At 49.8% G+C, this 17639-nt stretch overlaps 1 protein-coding gene across 6 annotated transcripts in view; it reads right to left on the bottom strand.

The window, feature by feature from the left end:
* Positions 1–17141, bottom strand: part of SUSD4 (sushi domain containing 4) — a 123582-nt gene extending 106441 nt beyond the window's left edge. Inside the window, exons 1-2 of one of the 6 annotated variants that reach the window (XM_046679096.1) lie at positions 17115–17141; positions 16078–16260 (exon numbers count right to left, since the gene is read on the bottom strand). In XM_046679096.1, coding sequence (XP_046535052.1) covers positions 16078–16225 — 148 coding nt within the window. In that variant the 5' untranslated portion in view covers positions 16226–16260; positions 17115–17141. The other 5 variants (XM_046679098.1, XM_046679093.1, XM_046679097.1 and 2 more) reach the window with 5 other exon arrangements.
* Positions 17142–17639: the final 498 nt, after the last annotated feature.

Genomic DNA, 17639 nt, shown 5'->3' with positions numbered 1-17639 from the left:
TGTTCTTTTGATATTTATAGAGAAACCACTCAGTCGCAGAGTTTTTCTAAATTGCAGTGTTTGCCATTGCCAGGGCGGAGGAAGGGTTAACTTAAAGGGGCAGCTCTCGGATGGCTGCCGGCCCAGATGCATTTGTCAGCCAGCACTGCCCGCTTCTCCTCTTTAGGCCCTCTTTTCCAGTCCACCTTGAACCTCAGCCCATGGGTGTCTCAGTACAAGACTCCAGTCATAAGGGGAAGAATAATTTCCCAATCTCTTGAAGACGGCTTCCCTCTCTGCACGATCTCTATCAGCAGCTTAGCCACAGACTCACTCTAACCAGTTTGCTCCCAGCCTATGATTTTTTAACCCTTTGTGGGAAACGAACCCATTTGAGAATCTGTTGAAAGCTATAGACGCTCTTCAGAGAAATGCACACGCAAGTCTTCACGCATGTTCAGGGGTGGGGACGGTTCACAGAGCTCCGGGAGCTGGGCCACGAGCACAAGGCTGTGAATTCCTAGGACATGGGAAGCAGAAAGGATGAGCAAGGAGAGCGAGACCTCGGCGGACCTGGCCCCTGCTTCCCCGTCGGTCTAGGGTCTGGATGAGGCCCCTTCTGTAACAAGAAGGGCTGCGGGTCTCCTAACCCAGGCTCCTTTGAACGGCATCACGACCAAACCACAAATCACTCAGCTGCTCCGTTTGTTTCGACTTGAAATATCACAAGAAGGGAAAAAAAAAGGAACGAAGGAAATGTTTTGACTAGGAGAGAAGAAACGGCCCCATAAAAGATAGATGCGAAATGACTTAAAAACACAATCGGAGATAGTCTTCTACGACTGCAGCTGTTAACCCGCCACCTCTCTGCGGGCTAGCCACACATAATAATTCAATATTGACCTGACCTAAACCAGGAGTGGGGCCACTGCCTGACCTGGGGAGCCACTTGCAATTGATTTTTTAGTCGCCAGCAGCTGTAATCAAATAATGGGAGTGTCTAGGAGTAGGTTGATTAGGTTAGAGGGAACATTATGGTCCTGCAATTTGGGAAACTCTGCAAATTTGAGCTTCCAGATCACCTGTGTCTGCATGTTAGCCTGTGCAGAGCAAACCTCAGGAAATACTTGGTGAATGACTTAGTGAAATGCACGAATAGGTAAGCGAATGGTTTGAAAATCCACCACCCACCCAGGTAGGTTCACGTGGCTACATCCTTGCTCATAGCGCTTCTTCCTCCCCTTCTTCACCTAACTGCCACTCTTTCTTTAGAACTCAGCTCTGGTATCACCTCCTCCTGGACGCCTTCCCTGATCTCCCCTGGCTGGATAAGAGCTTGGGATCCTCATAGTATCTTTTCATCAGAATTAACATTTATCTTTCTCTGGTCTCTGCTAAGGACTGAATTATGTCCCCCAAAATTCGTACGCTGAAGCCCTAAGCCCGCATGTGACCGTATTTGGACATGGGGCCTGTTTGGAGGTAATTAGGGTTAAGTGAGGTCATAAGGGTGAGATCCTAAGCCAAGAGGACTGGTGTCCTTAGAAGAAGAAACCTCAGAGCATTCCGTCTCCTTCTCTCTCCCTTCATGCACACACCAAGGAAAGGCCACCTGAGGACTCAGCTGGAGGGCGGCCGTCCGCGCCAGGAAGAGAGGCCTCACTAGACACCAACCCTGCTGGCACCTTGACCGTGGACCTCCAGCCTGCAGAACCCTGAGAAAATAAACTCTGTTGTTTAAGCCACCCACTCTACGATGGTTTGTTAACAGTGGTCCACGCGGATTGATAACGGTATCAACACATACACTCAAGCTCCTCAAGGGCTGGGGCTGCACCTTATTCCTATTTCTAGTCTTAGCACCTACCGCAGTCCTTGCACCCAGTCGGTGCTTAATAAAGTAAACGTGAGAGTGGATGATGACAAGAGGCTGAAAGACCCGCTCACTCCCTCAGCCTTAGCAGCTCAAAGCCACGTTTGAACCCCGTCAGGTCAGAGTAAGTGAAAAACTCAGACCCTCCAGGGCTGTCACTCACCGAGGGAGGGGCCAGGTTCAAGGCAAAGCCCGATGTCAAGCCCCTCAATGTCCTTCCTGCCAAGTACTGCAGCTCTTGTGACCACCTGACCCAGATGTCAGAAGCACGAGGGAAGAAGGCGTTTAGAAATAATAAAATGCTCGATTCTACAATATCCTTTATGGGTTTGGTAGCAGGTCTTGGCTGCAGAGGCCACCGACCCGCTGACCGAGCTATGGGTAGGGGACCAGGACCAGCTCCATCTGGCTGTGCTTTGAGAGATCAACGAGGGAAAGCCTGGTGCCCCACCTCGAGGAACTTGTAACCCACCTCAGAGGTCTGACATCAGAGTTTACTCAGTTCCTCGCACATTTGTTAGTCAGGTTTACTGAGTATCTACAACACACAGAGCATGGTCAGGTAAAAAAATGAATCAGCTGTGGATCCCAGCTCTCAGGAACCTTTAGAACTAAAAATGCGACAAATGATGACGGAGATAATGAGAAAACTAACGGTCAACACAACAACTCAATATTCTGTGTGCTCTCCATTTCCTTTGTCAAAACCTTTCCTTTGCTCCCTTTTTTTTTTCTTCGTCTGATACTTTAAGTTGAAACAACTTATATCAACTTACTTCGTCCTCACAACAGTTCTGTGACATGGGTAGTGTTAGCCCCATTTCACAGATGAGGAAACTGAGGCAAAGACAGATTAAGTAGTTTGCCCCACATGTAAGCAACTAAGCAGTAGAGCTGGGATTCAATGCCAGAGGGTCTGCCTCCAGACTCCTTGTGCTCAGCGACCACCTTAAAGTGCCACATGGCTGATGGAGACCTTCTCCACCTTACAATGATGGGCTGGACCAGCACAGTGTCTTCATAGGTTGGTGAAAGGATGGAAGGAGGCATGGCAGGTACAACAGGTGCACACTCAGGTGGAAGCAGGTGGGGGCTCCAGGGCGGCTTGCTCAGCCAGGTCCCGTCAGTCCCCAGCCGACCCTGTGGCAGAGCCAAGGGCTCTGTGTCAACCCCCTGGACCAGACCATCTCCATGGTCCTCCCCATGTCAACAGTCCATGATTCTAGTGCTCTGAGAGCTCTGAGAACAGAGAGATTTCTTGGTGCTGGGGGAGCCCAGGGCCGTCCAAGAGGTCACAGAAGGTGTGGAAGTGAGATGTAAGCTGTCACTTAAGTGATGGGATGGCTCTGTGAAGGCAGAAAGGGGATGGAGGGGAGTCCAGGCCCGGGAGTGGCTGTATAAAGGCCAGCTGGAGGAAAGAGCAGGACTCAGGGCAGTGCAAACGAATGGATTCAGCAGGTCTAATCTGGATTTTGCTCCCCCTTTGTTTTTCCAGGTCAATGGACCACTCCTACAGCATCATCTTTCTTCTAGAACTTTTTTCTTTTCTGGTGAGGAAGATTGGCCCTGAGCTAACATCTGTTGCCAATCTTCCTCTATTTTTCGTATGTGGGACGCTGCCATAATATAGCTTGATGAGCGATGAGTATGTCCACACCCGGGATCTGAACAGGCAAACTCCAGGTCACCAAAGTGGAGCACACGAACTTAACCACTATGCCACTGGGCCAGCCCCTCTTATTCTTAATGAATAGGCAACCATCTTGCTCTTCAACTCTCTAAGAGTGACTTTATGTGAATCTTAATCCAGGAATACGGAAAAAAGAGAGTTTAAATGTAAGTGGAAGGCCCAAGGAGAAACGGACTTGGTACAATCTTTTGCATTTCCACGGAACTTAGCTTATGCTATGTCACAGAGAACATGACCCACTTTAGCAACAACATAACACAGCAGGTACTGGAGAAAATGGCAAGAATTAGAAGACGAAGACATGCAGGTGGTGAGAAGCACATCAACCACGTCGCAAAGTGGAGGGAGAGACCAGTCGCCGGCTCTGTTTCTGATTAAAGCCCCTGGTAACCACACGGCATGGAAGGAACCGAGAAAGAACAATTTTAATAGCAACAGCAGCAACGGAGAAACGGGAACCCGCCCTCGAGCGTGGCTGCAGTTTCCCACCCGAGGCGCAAAGGTGCTTACTACAGAGCCAGGGCAGGTTGGCTCCCATTTTTAGACACTCTGTGTGTTGGGAGCCCCCAAAGAACTGGGTCTTCCTTCATCTGGAGATGACAAAGGGCAGGAGCTCTGTGCGCTCATTACCATGTAAATGAAAACCTCATCGGCGGATTCTCGGCAAAGCCACTGTCAAGGGGGATAAGTGCCCTGCTCCCTCAGAAAACCATGCAAGACCTTCTTCCATTAATTCACAGCCCGTTGGTTTAGGGAATCTCTCCCCAGATCAGCCCCTGGCACTCCACAGTCCCTGAGGCCAGTCAGGGGCCGAGAACACGCTGCAGCGAGGCGCCCTTGGCCGGCTGACAGGCTGCTCTCCTGAAGGGATCTGAGGCTGGAATGCAGACTGAGGATTTCCAGGCATTCCCGCTAAGGACTAGGAATCCCAAGATCTCCAGCCCACAGACACCCAATAGCAGCAGCCCACCTGCAAAGCTGTAAAGAGATTCTCCAGGATTACAGACAGCGTGCAGCTGGAGGTGACAGGGAGCATCAACACCGACAAAGCATTTAGTGATTCTCTGGATGCAAACGCAGCTCCCAATTCATCCCACTGTCCGACCTGAGCCTAAGGATGCTGGCGCACCAGGCCTAGGAGCTTCCAGTAACAGAAACACCATGCAGGATAAGGGGAAGGCAACAGAGGGACACATAGCACCACGGCCTCCCTCGTGGACATCCGAACCACCTATAACAAATCACTTGCCTGCCTCACATGTTTAATTTCTTTTTCCCGAGGCTTCTGCGAGCACACAAAAGGGGCCAACTGGGCTCGGGCCAACAGCTATGGAGAAGCTTCTCTCAATGGCACGAGACCTTCTCCATCTCCAGACACGATTATTCACTGAACGTGCCAGCATCAGGGACCCAGCACAGATTGGCACGTCCCATTTTGCAGAAGAAGAGTTCCTCCAGATGCCTGGCATCATGTCCACACAAAACGAGCTTTCACGGGGGTCAGGACCTGCATGTGGGGGAGGTGTTTACATGCTGTGCGGGGCATCCTTTGCCCTCCTTTCCCACTTAGGGAAGCAAAAGGCAAAAATGGCCCTAGGCACAGCAGAGAGAGGTCTCCTTCCCAACAGGTGGTTGTAACTGTTTTGTATTTATAAAACGCCCCATCTTCCGACCCTGCCTCCTCCTCATCCGCACACCCCGCCCCCTGTGAAGTGGAGAGGAAGGAGCCTCATTGCCCCTGATTTACAGATGAAGAAACCAAAGCAGGGGCAGGTTAAGGGACTCGCTTCCGAGGTGACAGAGCCGCTCACAGGGGCCGGGGGTAACACAGGGATCACTCTCTGACAATCGCACCTTTGAAGATTAACTGACAGCCAGAGAAGCCTGAGTCTTTGAAGGGCTAGAGGCTAGGCCTGCTGCCAAAGGATTTGTGTAGGAAGGATATGCATCGGGCACTGAGCACAGACAAATCCCAGTGACCAGGAGCACGGAGGAAGGGGCGCCTGCAGAGAAGAAGCCTCCAGCTAGCATCACTGCACTGATGCACACGGTCCCCTCTGCTCAGCACCCCCAGGAGGAGAAACACCCAAAGTCGCCCATGGTCACCCAGTGACCCTGTGGAACTCTACTTCTCTGGTTAGCTTTGTCCTCCCAATGAAGGCTGGAAAATATCCCGACTCTTCTGCAGTGGAGCCTCAAACATATCTATGCAGATTCGCCACCCTCCCAAGCACAGCCGTCCTTCCTCCTGGCCCTGCTCTCCTTTCCGTCTGGTTCGTATGAGAATCCAGAATTCAAAGTACTTAAACATCGTCCTAATAATAACATAAGAGCGACTCTCCTGCTCCCAAGTCAGAATGGGCGAGCAAGAGAATCGAGTTCTGTTGTTGTTTTATCATTGTTATCACCAATACTGATTGTCAGCATAACTCCTCATCCTCCTTCCTGGCTTCTCCTCTCGACGCATTAATGTAGGTGTTTCCTGGGCTTCATCCCCAAACCCTCCTCTTGGCTCATTCTATGCTCTCTTCCTGGGAAAGCCCAGCCCCTCCCACAGCTCCAGAACCCTCTCCATGTGGAGGATTCACAGATCTGCAGCTCGAGTCCCTCTCCTGAGCACCTAGCTGAGCTCCCAACTGCCCGATGGACAGATGGTGCCCAAACGGATGTCCTGCAGGCAGCGAAGCCTCCTCACCCGAAATGAACTCATCAGCTTCCCTCCAAATGACCACTGTGGAGACGCCGCTAACGCCTCTTCCTCCCCCTCCATCCCCACAGCCAGCCGGCTCTCTGGCCCCAGTCAACACTCCTTCTTCACGTCTTTTACGTGCATTTACTCCTCATCATATCCCTTCGGGGCCAATGCAAGAGTTCCCTAACTGGCCGCCACCAGAATAGACGTTCCCTGGGGACAGGCTCTGTTTTGTCCCCAACTGTATCTTCCACGTAGTCACTGGTAAATGCAAATAAATAATGGGCAAAGGTCTATCTTTCCTACATCTTCCACATTGCTAAAGATTTCTTCCTAAAACAAAGATCCAACATGCTGTGCCCCCTAAAGACTCTTTTTTAGGCTCCCAGTTGACTACAACGTAGCATTCAAATTCCTAAGCATTGTAGTTCGCTGGGCATGTGGGTCCAACCTGCCTGTCCAGCCTCTTCTCCTGTCTCTTCTCAATCTACATGCCCTTTACTAGGCTGCCCGGAGCTACTCCCTGTCTTCAGTACGCGTTCTTCCTCATTCTGAGGCTCTGCCTATGCTGTTCTCTCTCCTGAAAAAAGGCAGCTCTCAACACCTTCTCTGCCTGGGAAATGATTTTATTGTTCAAGACTGAGCTCAAAGGTCATCTTCCCCCGCTCCTCCCACTTCCCCAGAGGCTCCACTATAGGACCTCCCATACCATACCATGACAGTGAGTCCTACGGGACTATTGGGGCCAAGGGTCAGGGACTGCCCAGTGATTTCTCTACCACACATCTATCTCGGCCCGTGACACTGGGTATTACTATGCACTTGTTATGCTATATCCCTTCAGGACAAAGGAAACTCTTGGTAACGCCAGCATAGTGAGTGTACCAAGCATTCACTACCAGTTTGTTGGTGATAATGTTGATATCTCAACTGGCTATGAGAGTTCCCCCTATTACTGCACTTGATTCTCCCAACAACCACGGGAGACAGATGGTCCATTTCACAGATAATGAAACTGAGACAGCAATTAGGTTACCGCCACTCAGCCAGTTGGTGACAGTAGCAAGGAAAACTGTCCCTGTGTATTCTCTAAAGAATCCTATACCTCTCCAGCTCTTTGCCTCAAGAAATTAAAACCTAACCACCAAGCCATAATTAAAGCAAATAAGCAACTCCTATCTACAAAACAAGGGTGTAAACGGAAGGGTGAGAGGAAAAATCTGGCCTCCCGTTTACAATCGAAAGGGAAAAATCTGGGCAAGCCCTTTAAAGGCCACATAGAGATTCAGAACTGGATTGTTCCACAGTAGAGGAACTGCAAGTTTCTAAAAGATTCTTTCCCTATTTTAAGTAGGATTTAAACACAGAGGTGGACCCAATCAGCCATCGAGTACATGCTGTCACGCTATCACTTAAATTTGCAGATGTGTCCCCCAAAAAGAACCATTAAAAGCATCCTTGGATGCGATTCTGACACTGAGACAGAGTTAGTTAACAGAAGCAGTCTAATAGAACAATTGAGAGCCTCTCACACGAATAACCCTCTAAACCTATCAAATTTCTACAAAACAAGCAGAGCCTGTTGTTTCTCACCTGGAGAGAATCAGAATCTTCTGAGTGTGTTTAGGGAAGTCCAAAGGACTCCTCTACATAGTGAGAATCCGAATTTGGAAACCAGCTACATCAGTAACAACGTGGTCCACACAGAGATTCTGAAGAACCCATGTAAGCATGGATTTTATTTATTTCTTAAAAGAACTTCCCTCCTACTGGGCCACCCAATTCAATTACATATATCTTTGATAAATGCAATCAGGCTGAAGAAATAAGGTCTTTTTGTATTTGTGACACTGAGAAAAAGGAATAGGGTACATGAGTGACCCTCCTTGCTTAGATCTACTCCCACGCTAGTAATTCCAGGAGATAAAGTCACCAATTTCAAACAGAAACATGAGATAACCAGGATGAACTTTCACTCCCAAAAAACCTTACTCATTCTCTCTCTTGCAAAGCTCAGTTTATTGGGATAATGATGAAACGATCATTGATCAAGTATGCCGGGCTCTGCAACTCCTCTCACTTCTCAGAATAAAAATCCATTCCCAGAGACGGAGCACGCAGTCAACAAGCTCACGCACATATCTGCCCACAGCTCCCTGCCCTGCTGGGGCCTGCATGTGGCTTCATTCCAGAGTGGAGTCTCAGGGGCTCATCCACCATGGTGCTCCCAAGTGTAGTGTCATTCCCAAACAATATCAAGAATTATTTTGTTTACTTCTCTGATGTTCCCAGTTTACCTTGTTTAAGACTAATAAAGCAATTACAATACTCTCAATTAAGAAGCTATTTTAAAATGCACTTTTAATTCCAGTTTGTGAGCAACTCATTTAATTACTTCTATCTGTGTTTCTTCTTGAGTGGATAATTTCTTCTGTCTTAGAGTAGTAGGACAGCAAGATTTTTCTTAACGAAGAAGAAATATTGGGCCAAATTCTTCCCTAAAACTTAGCATCTTAGGCTCATCCCATTGAAGATGCTTTCGCAGAGTAACTCTCAGATCTCATAAATTATCAAATCTTATTCTTACTTCAAAGTTCACCTTTTTGAGGGAAGTTTTACTCATGCTCATGATCCTGATATCATTTTTCTTTTATCTTTTGTTACATACTAACTAGATTATCATCTACATCATACAACTGAGAAGATGGGTTTAAAAGTGACAAAGCAGAAAGTCTTGATCAACAGGTCTGGCTCCTACTGTGGCTTTGTCTGACTATTTGCGGGACCTTCGGAGATCAACCTCCTTGAGAATTTCTTCAAATTAAAAAAGAAAGGAGAGAAAAAATCAAAATCTCTTCCTTAGCTTACTGGGTTGTTAAGAAAACTAAAGATGGTGATAGATGTAAAAACACCTTGGAAACTATAACACTCTAAGCACACATTCGCTAAAGTTATTATTGATGCTTGACCAAAGGACAAGGACAAGGACCACTCCCCATCACACTGGGAACAATAAACGGAAGGGGATGGGGATGGTGGTGACAGTCACTAGCAGAGGGTCCCAGGGAGCAGCCAATCATTTATTCCTCTTTGCTCCTCAGAGCAGGTAGGAGTCAGAGCATGTCCCATTCTGACCACCATCCTCTGACGGCCACAGAGAGCCGGGAATTGAGATAAAACCCAGCCTGGAAGGTTGAAGGGTTTCTGGCCCTGCCCTTTCTCCATCAGGAGCTGCAGGTTCAGGCTCTCTGGCCTCCTGTGCCTTGAGTGGTGGCACTGTGTTGTTGTTGTTATTGATTGCTTGTATGTGTTCTGCTTTTTGGTCACAACACAAAAGAATCCCCTTATATCAGGGCAGGGAGGGCTAAGGATCCAGAATCCTTGATAACTGTGGCTTAAAGAGAAATATTGGGGTTGAAATATAAGAAAAAGCGAAAAAAAAAAAGAGGCATTTAGAGATTGGGATTTCCATGCTTAAGAGAAAATTTATAATTAGAAAGATAATCTGGGTCACCGTACCTCACTTTCTAGCCAGCTGACACTGAACAAGTTGCTTAATCTTTCTATCCCTCAGTTTCCTCTTCTACAAAATCAGGAAAAATAATAGTACCTGGCTCATACAGTTGTTGTGAGGATTAAATGAGTTAATGTACGTCAGTGGAGAACAGCGTTGGCACAGAGTGAACACTCTCTAAAGGTCTGCGATTACTAATCTTAACAATTTGCAAACCTTTATCGATCACTCAGCTGTTGGCCAGTTTTAAACTCGCTCCCATCTTTTTCCAACCTTCCATGCTTAGCAATAGTTGAACTCCTTGTTCTTGTGAGAATGGACCAATAAACGGATAAAATGTTGTATATGATACATGAGCATATACATCTGATGTATCTGTCCCAAGTGGTATGGTTGGTCTTGGTGAAATGCCACTGTTTTAAACAAATTAGAAAATTTATCTTTCTGCCCCTTTCTTTCCCTCAATTCAGAGGCAATGATCCCAATGACCTATTTAGACATACTGTTGCTATGTGTGATTATTTCAATTGTCAAACACCAAATGAACCTGCAAAATAAGACAAGGAAAAAGAGAAGTCTGGGAAAATCACCTTTCTCATCGGTATCAATAAATAACACTACGTTTTAAACTGAATTAAAAATTTATGTACAAAACAAATACAGTCGTGCACCACACAACGACATTTCTCCCAGTGACAGACAACGTATAGGATGGTGGTCCCAGAAGATTAGTACCACGTAGCCCAGGTGTAGAGTAGGCTACACCACCCAGGTTTGTGTAAGTGCATTCTATGATGTTCGCACAATGATGATATCACCTAACAACGCATTTCTCAGAACGCATCCTGTCGTTACATGACGCAACTGTGATTTTATGCAAGCCCTTTGCATTTAAACTTTTGAGAAGAAACCAACCCTTACTTGTATGTTTCCTCTGGAGCAAGGATTGCATCCTCTTATCTGCATATCCCCAGGGCAGACAACAGACAGTCAAAGCAAAAGATGGACGGATAGATGGAAAAAAGAGAGCCGGCTTTACCCACCAGAACCCATCAAATTCCTATAATCACAGAGTCAAAGAACGTCAGTGATACGGAAGGAAGTGAGCCAAGGAAAGTTACACAACTTGCCCAGCGCACACAGCTGTGCAATGGCAGAGGCTGAACTTGATCTGTCAGCCCTATAAAGAATGTGGGGCGCTCCTGCTGCACCAGAGCTTTCTAACTAAGGGCAAGTCTCCTTGGCCTCTTGGAAGCTTCTGAAATATGCCTCTGACACTAGGAACAGGATAATGTGGGTGCTGTTCTTCACTTATCTAATCGGTATTTACTGGAGTGAGATCTTCACCTACACTCTTTGTTACTCTCAGGGATTAAGGAACCAGTGATTCTCTCTGACTCACCACTTCAGACCCCTGAGAGGAGAGATTTGCTACTTGCTGGATGAAATCCTTCTCGTGTCTCCAAAAGCTTTCAGATTTCACCTCGGGGATGAATCGAAAGAGCGTCCATGTTGCTTATATTAAGGTGGCTTTTTGTTGAAGAAACATACTTTAGAGTTTGAGGAGTTGGGACTTTTGTTTACAGATTAAGTGCCACTGGAAATCATGGCTATTAGACATAACATTGCATGAAAAGCTTACACTCGACCTAGTAAGAAATCTTTCCCAATAAAACTCCAAGAGACCGGCATCTCCAAATCAGTGAGCCAGTCAGAAGGTATCTGTTCCTGCCTTGCTGGCACACAGCCCAGTGCTACGGCCACATGGCCCAAACAAGACCTCAAGGGGCTTAATTCAACCACAGGAGTGCCATAACTCTTAATGTGCAGAGAGGGCACCAGATTGGGAGTGCCCCAGGTCAGAGGCTTGGAAGCAGAGAGAAGAAACAGGGCACAGCTCAGATGACATTATGTTCCTGTTCTAAACCCTGCAGTGGGTCCCCACTGCCTGCTATGCGACACTCAGAATCCTCACTGGGGCCTCCGAGGACACTTATGATAGGGTTCCAACCTCTTTGTCCTCTTTCCTCTCCTGCATCCCTGCAGGTACACTATGCTTTAGATTAACCAGAATGTTCTCTGCTCCCTGAACAGTCCCATCATGTAACCACCTCCACACCTTTGCACAAGATGTCTCACCGCCCGGGGGTGCTCCACTCGCCCCCTCCCTCAGATGCCATCCTAAGTGCCACGTCTTCTCTAGAGCCTCTCCTGATGTTTCCTTCAACCTCCTAGACCACCTCCGAATGGAAGCAGCCTCAACTGCCAGCAAACTCTTCACTTCTGTGACACACCCCTGGTAACTACTTTCTAAATGGTTTGGCAGCAACCTGAGAATCTTTTTTCCTGCTGTCAACCAACATCAGCTGAGCATCTACTGTGTGTTACGTGCTGTGCGGGGTGCCTGGGACATGAAAATGAATAAAGTCAAGGTTCTTGCCTTCAATGGGCTTATGGTCTAGTGGATAAGAACGATGTTATGATAGAGAGCTGGACTCAGCACAGTGGGAAACCAGGGGAGGGGAGAGCTTAGTGACCAGGGAAATATGACAGAGATGATGGCATTTTAAGTTGAGTCTTGAAGAGAAATTTGTTCATTAGGCAAAAGAATAGAGAGTACAAGAAGGTTCTTCTACGTAAAAAGAATATCATAGGGGCCAGCCCAGTGGCACAGCAGTTAATTTTGCACATTCCGCCTCAACGGCCCGCGGTTTGCCAGTTCGGATCCCGGGTGCGGACATGGCATCACTTGGCAAGCCATGCAGTGGTAGGCGTCCCACATATAAAGTAGAGGAGGATGGGCATGGATGTTAGCTCAGGGCCAGACTTCCTCAGCAAAAAGAGGAGGATTGGCAGCAGATGTTAGCTCAGGGGTAATCTTCCTCAAGAAAAAAAAAAAAAAGAATATCACACACAACAGTGTTTGGCACAGGGTGGGGAAAGTCACTCAAATCTTTATTGAATAAATAAAGCAAAGGCCCAGACGATTACTGCATTGTCTTAGCCCCAAACTCACTATTACTATCCACATTTACCCAGTGACTACCACATGATTTCCATCCCTCACACCAACCCCTTAAGGTAGGTGGCAGCATCCTCATTTTACGGCTAAGGAAACTGAGGCTTCCAAGGCCCAAGGCCCCAAAGCCATCAAGTAGCAGAGCTTGGCCTGTGTTCCTGAGAACACAGTCTGCAACCAGGAGCGAACACGACAATACCCCAGGCTGCTGGGGTTCCGGGGTCCACACTCCCCCTCCTCTGCCCTGGGACCGGGATTCAAGTTCACCTTTAAGGACCAACTTACAGAGCAAACTCTTAGCTGTCTTCCTCTAAGCCTGGGTGGACCACTCTGAGCAGCCGTCAAATACCCAGCAGGTGTCTGCTAACTCTTACAGGGATGGAGAGAAAGAGAAGCAGCCGAGGCCGTGCTCCACGCGATTCTGGAACAGCAGGGTCCTGCGTCTCCCTATGAAGCTGGTGTTCGTCCTCTCAGGGTATTTGGTCTTACTGGCCCCCAGTGAGGGCCCTTCTCCCTAATTTACAAAAGACAACCTGTATAAACAGCCATCCAAAAGTCACCTCTGGCCAACTCAGGCCCATGAAAGCTCTCCCAGGGCTCAAAGAACTGCACTGAATCTCTGCCGTTCTAGGACAAAGCATTTCGTTTTTGATAGAGTTCTCTTTCCCCCCTTTTCTTCATCTGATCATCTCTCCCTTTCTAGTGCGGCTTTTTCTATAACACTTGTATTGGGCACACGCTTTTTTCCTCTAGCTGAGGCTATTATATCTTGCCATTGTGGTGTTCCTTTTCCACTGAAAGCAATCAAAAATGAAAATCCACATTTCAGAACAGTGTCTATTAAATACGCACCTTTTTTGCGGAGGAAAAAAAATAAGGCACTCTCTGAGAGCTGATTTTCAGCTCCGTGAATCACCTAAAGATTAGATACTGAGACTTATCTCCCTCATAGGCCATTTGCATTGGGTAATTGAGAGTGATGGCAGAAAGTCTGGAGTCAGAACCAACTTCCTTTACGGAATGCCTTAGTCTAAAGCATTACTAATCAAAGTATGGTCCTTGGACCAGAAGCCACTGCATCACCTGGAAGCTTGTTGGAAATGCAGACTCTCAGGCCCCATCCCACACCAAAGATCCCAGGTGATTCATATGCACATTAAAGTTTTAGAAGCCCTGGTCTAGAATTAACATAAATTTTCTTTTATTATTATCCTGGAGCCTCCACGTGGGTTTCTTCACTAAGAAAGAAATCTCTGTACAGCGAACTCCAAAGAACAAACCCCCACCGCCCTTCTCCACCCAAACTGTTGATTCACAGGGGAATTCTGAAAGGCTACATATTCTTGCAGAAATCACACTCGCAGCCCCCAGGAGTTCAAGACGAAACAAAGCCAATGGCTAGCCTTCTGCAGCAGATGAGGAGCTAAAAAAGAAGAGCTCTGAAGCTGCGAAGTGACCAGCAATGCTTACTCCCACCTTCTTCTTCAAGGCTCTGGAGCTTTTTGCTTGACATCCTCTCCCCTCGGAAAAGAGGGATAAAAGACATGTGGTACCACCACACGGGTGACTGCTGTGAGACTGAGGGGGCCGTGCTGTGCACTGAGCTCTGAGATCCTTGAGGAGGATGCTCTGTAAACATCAACAGCAGAAACAAGAGCACAGCCTTCAAATCCAGGCTGTGCCCAGACCTCACACTGCCAATACCAAGAGTCAAGACACACGTAGATGTGCCCTGATTAATCTGTCACCTACGATAGAGAAAGGGACCAAGAAGATGGAAAATCACATGGACCTGGTTTGAGGGAATGAAGCCTAGAACTGGAGTCAAGAGAAGAGAAGAGAGAAGGACTGAGCCAGCCCCACTCAAGCTGTCCTGCCCACCTGTTCTCAACCACCCGCGAATTGGAGCTAATGTCTATGGTCAGGCTATGACCAGAGCCCTGGCAGGCCACCCAGGGGCTGGCCTGGCATCCCATTTGACCTTGTCCTCTAAAAGGAAACCTGCCTCAAGAGATATTTCTATAAAAATAAGAGCACCAAAAAATTTACCCCTTGTCAAAAACCAAAACCCAAACTGGGTCCCCAACCAAAGCAAAACATCAGCATTTTCTCTCTAATTCTGATCGACAGGCACATCACAGAAGCTCCTTTATACTCTCAGCATCTTTCAGATCTCTAAGTGGAACGCCCCGAGTTATTGATTACTCTGTGTTAAAGCCCAACTTGCTATTCCCCTCCCCCACTTTTGCTAATTTTTCACTCATTTTTTTTCCATCTTCATCTCTGCATTCTCTGAAACAGCAATATTTTAAAACGCTGAAATGGTTTATTTACATCAATCAATACCTATTTTCCCACCAATTATAATTTATTTACATACCAACAGTATTTCAGCTCCAGAAACACGATTCTGTCCTTTTAACTCGTCCACACAGGCAAGCTCTCATAGAGAATCTGGAAGGGGCAGCAGTGATGGACAGCCACGAGCAGTGGAGGCAGAGGAACTCTGAGGCTCCGAGGAGCTCCATCTGTCTTCCTCTACCACAACTGAAAGCTAGCCCCCGCCGCTAGACCCAAAGATGTTATAGACTAGCCACCTATGGAGAGAAGGGCTTTCCATCTTATCTCAGCTAACTTCCACTTCACAGAAAAGCACTTGACTTTACTCCCCCTGTAAATCGGAGCTGGGTAAGCCAAGCAGTGCTCCAGAAACACATCTTAAGGAGAATCTCCACCTCCCCTCCCTACTCCCAACATGCACAGACATGCCTGAACACACCGCCTCCCAGGGAAAGAGAAAGTTAACTTTCAAATAGACCTGTCCTGCAGCCAGTCTGGCCAGGCTTTCAGACCTTTCCTATTCACTAAGATGGTCCTTGCAACCCTGGCCTAATTCCAGAGGCTGAAACCTGACCTCTGGCTACTAAGGGCATAGACAAGGGTCAAAGTTCCACAAACACATTTTAACCACGAATTCGCCACTTTTCTCTCACTCTCTCACTCTCTCTGCCAAAGTAAGAATAATGGGCCAAGCTTATTGTTTTTCCTTCAGAGAAGCCAGGCTGGGCAGCTGGTGGGAAGCTCCAGACAGAATGTGGGTGTGTGAATCTGTGTGGGCTCCACAGAAGAATTTTCTGGGAACTCCAGGGGTTTTGAAGACGAGTGGTCTTAGGCTGGGACACAGGGGCTCCTCAGGTCCTTGGGTACCCCAGAAGTCTGCGTGTACCAGGGAGCGACAGGGCTGTCCGGCCAGCCAGGCTCCCCCTCCGTGCCGTCCGTGCCCCCTCCCGGCGACAGCGGGGTCACTCACCACCCGTGAGCTGTGCAGGGCCGAAGCACAGCGCCAGCTGAAACCACAGGATCACGGCCAAGAGTCTCTGGGGGGACTGAGGCTGCTGCTGCTGTTGCTGCTGCTCTAGAAATCCATCTCCATTGCTCGGGTTCATTCCATGATACATCTTTCATCCACAGAGGGCATCCGGCTTGCAAGAGTCTGCAACCAGGAGCGAACACGACAATACCCCAGGCTGCTGGGGTTCCGGGGGCCACGCTCCCCCTCCTCCGCCCTGGGACCGGGAGCCTCGGCTTCCCCGGCTCCATCCTTGTCCCTCCCCCGGGCGGCCCCCGCCCCCTTTCCCACGCCGAGATCCCCCCGTTTCCCCCCAGCGCGGGGTACACTGAGTAACAGCCGCCGCGGGATGCTGCGCGTGCGGGAGGGATGGAGGAGGGGAGGGAGGGCAGGGGTTAGCGCACACTGGCTCTGCGCCGGTCCTGGGGATTCAGCGGCTGTGACCACGACAGGAAAGTCTAAAGCATTCCAGCGTCTCCGGGCTGAAAAAACACTTTTCCCTGGGCCTATACATTCATTCCACTCTCAGGAATCTCACGATGTGGCACCGGATGCCCCCAGCTACTTCTCCGGTTTTCCCCAGGATCGGGATGGGTCCTATTGCCCCCAGTGAGGTTTCTCTGCGCTGTCCAAAAATTCCTCCCTTGGGGAGTAGAACCGAGCACCAACTCCCCTCCTCCGCCTGCGCGCGCCTCCCCGGGGTGGAAAGCCCCTTCCGGGGTTCTCTGTCTTACCTGTGGGTCTCATGCATGCAGCTTCCTTCCCTCCTCCGCCTCCTCCCCCCGCCAGTCTAACCCGCATCTGTGCGCGACCTCTGCTGCCGCCGCTGCGCGAGCGAGCGAGCGAGACGGAAGCCTCGGCGGCGGCGGCGGCGCCCGGCTCCAGCTCCCCCCGCCCGCGCTCTCCCTCCCCAGGCTCCCGGAGCGGACGGGCGCGGGCTGGGGGGAGGACAGCAGCCCGGCCGCGCGCCCCCGAGGAGGCGCCCGCGCGCCCACTACCTGAGCTCGGAGCGCGCGGCGGCGGCGGCGCGGAGACACGGGGGTGGCGGGGGCGGGGCGGAGGCGCGCGGCCGGGCGCGCACGCGGGCACGCGCCTCCGCCGAGCGAGCGGGCGCCGCGGCTGGGGAAGGGGCCCGGCGAGGGCGGGGAGGGGCAGGGGCCCGCCGCCGCCGCGACCAATGGGAAGCCCGCGCGCCTGCACCTGTCGGGGCGCGAGGCGCCGGGCGGCCGCTCTGGCACCCGCATGGCGCTTGGGGCCGGTCGCCCCTTCCCTGGCGCCTGACGGCCGTCCCCGCCTGGGCTGCGCGCGAGCCCGGGGCCCGGCGCAGGCTCCACGCGGCCTCTGGTGTCCCCGGCGCGCGGCGCGGCGCGGGAGGGCGCTCGGCTTTAGGCTGCTGCTGCGGGGGGAGCTCCAAGCCCCGGGTCAAGAGTGCGCAGCGCGGCGGTCCCCACCCCCGGGCCCTCAATGCCAACAGGCTTAACTTGGGCGGGGCGAGGGGCGGGCAATTGCTAAAGGCTGTTATT

Source organism: Equus quagga, chromosome 12 (assembly GCF_021613505.1).
Source record: "Equus quagga isolate Etosha38 chromosome 12, UCLA_HA_Equagga_1.0, whole genome shotgun sequence".
In the NCBI taxonomy this organism is placed as follows: domain Eukaryota; kingdom Metazoa; phylum Chordata; class Mammalia; order Perissodactyla; family Equidae; genus Equus; species Equus quagga.
This window is presented reverse-complemented; position numbering and strand designations above follow the sequence as displayed.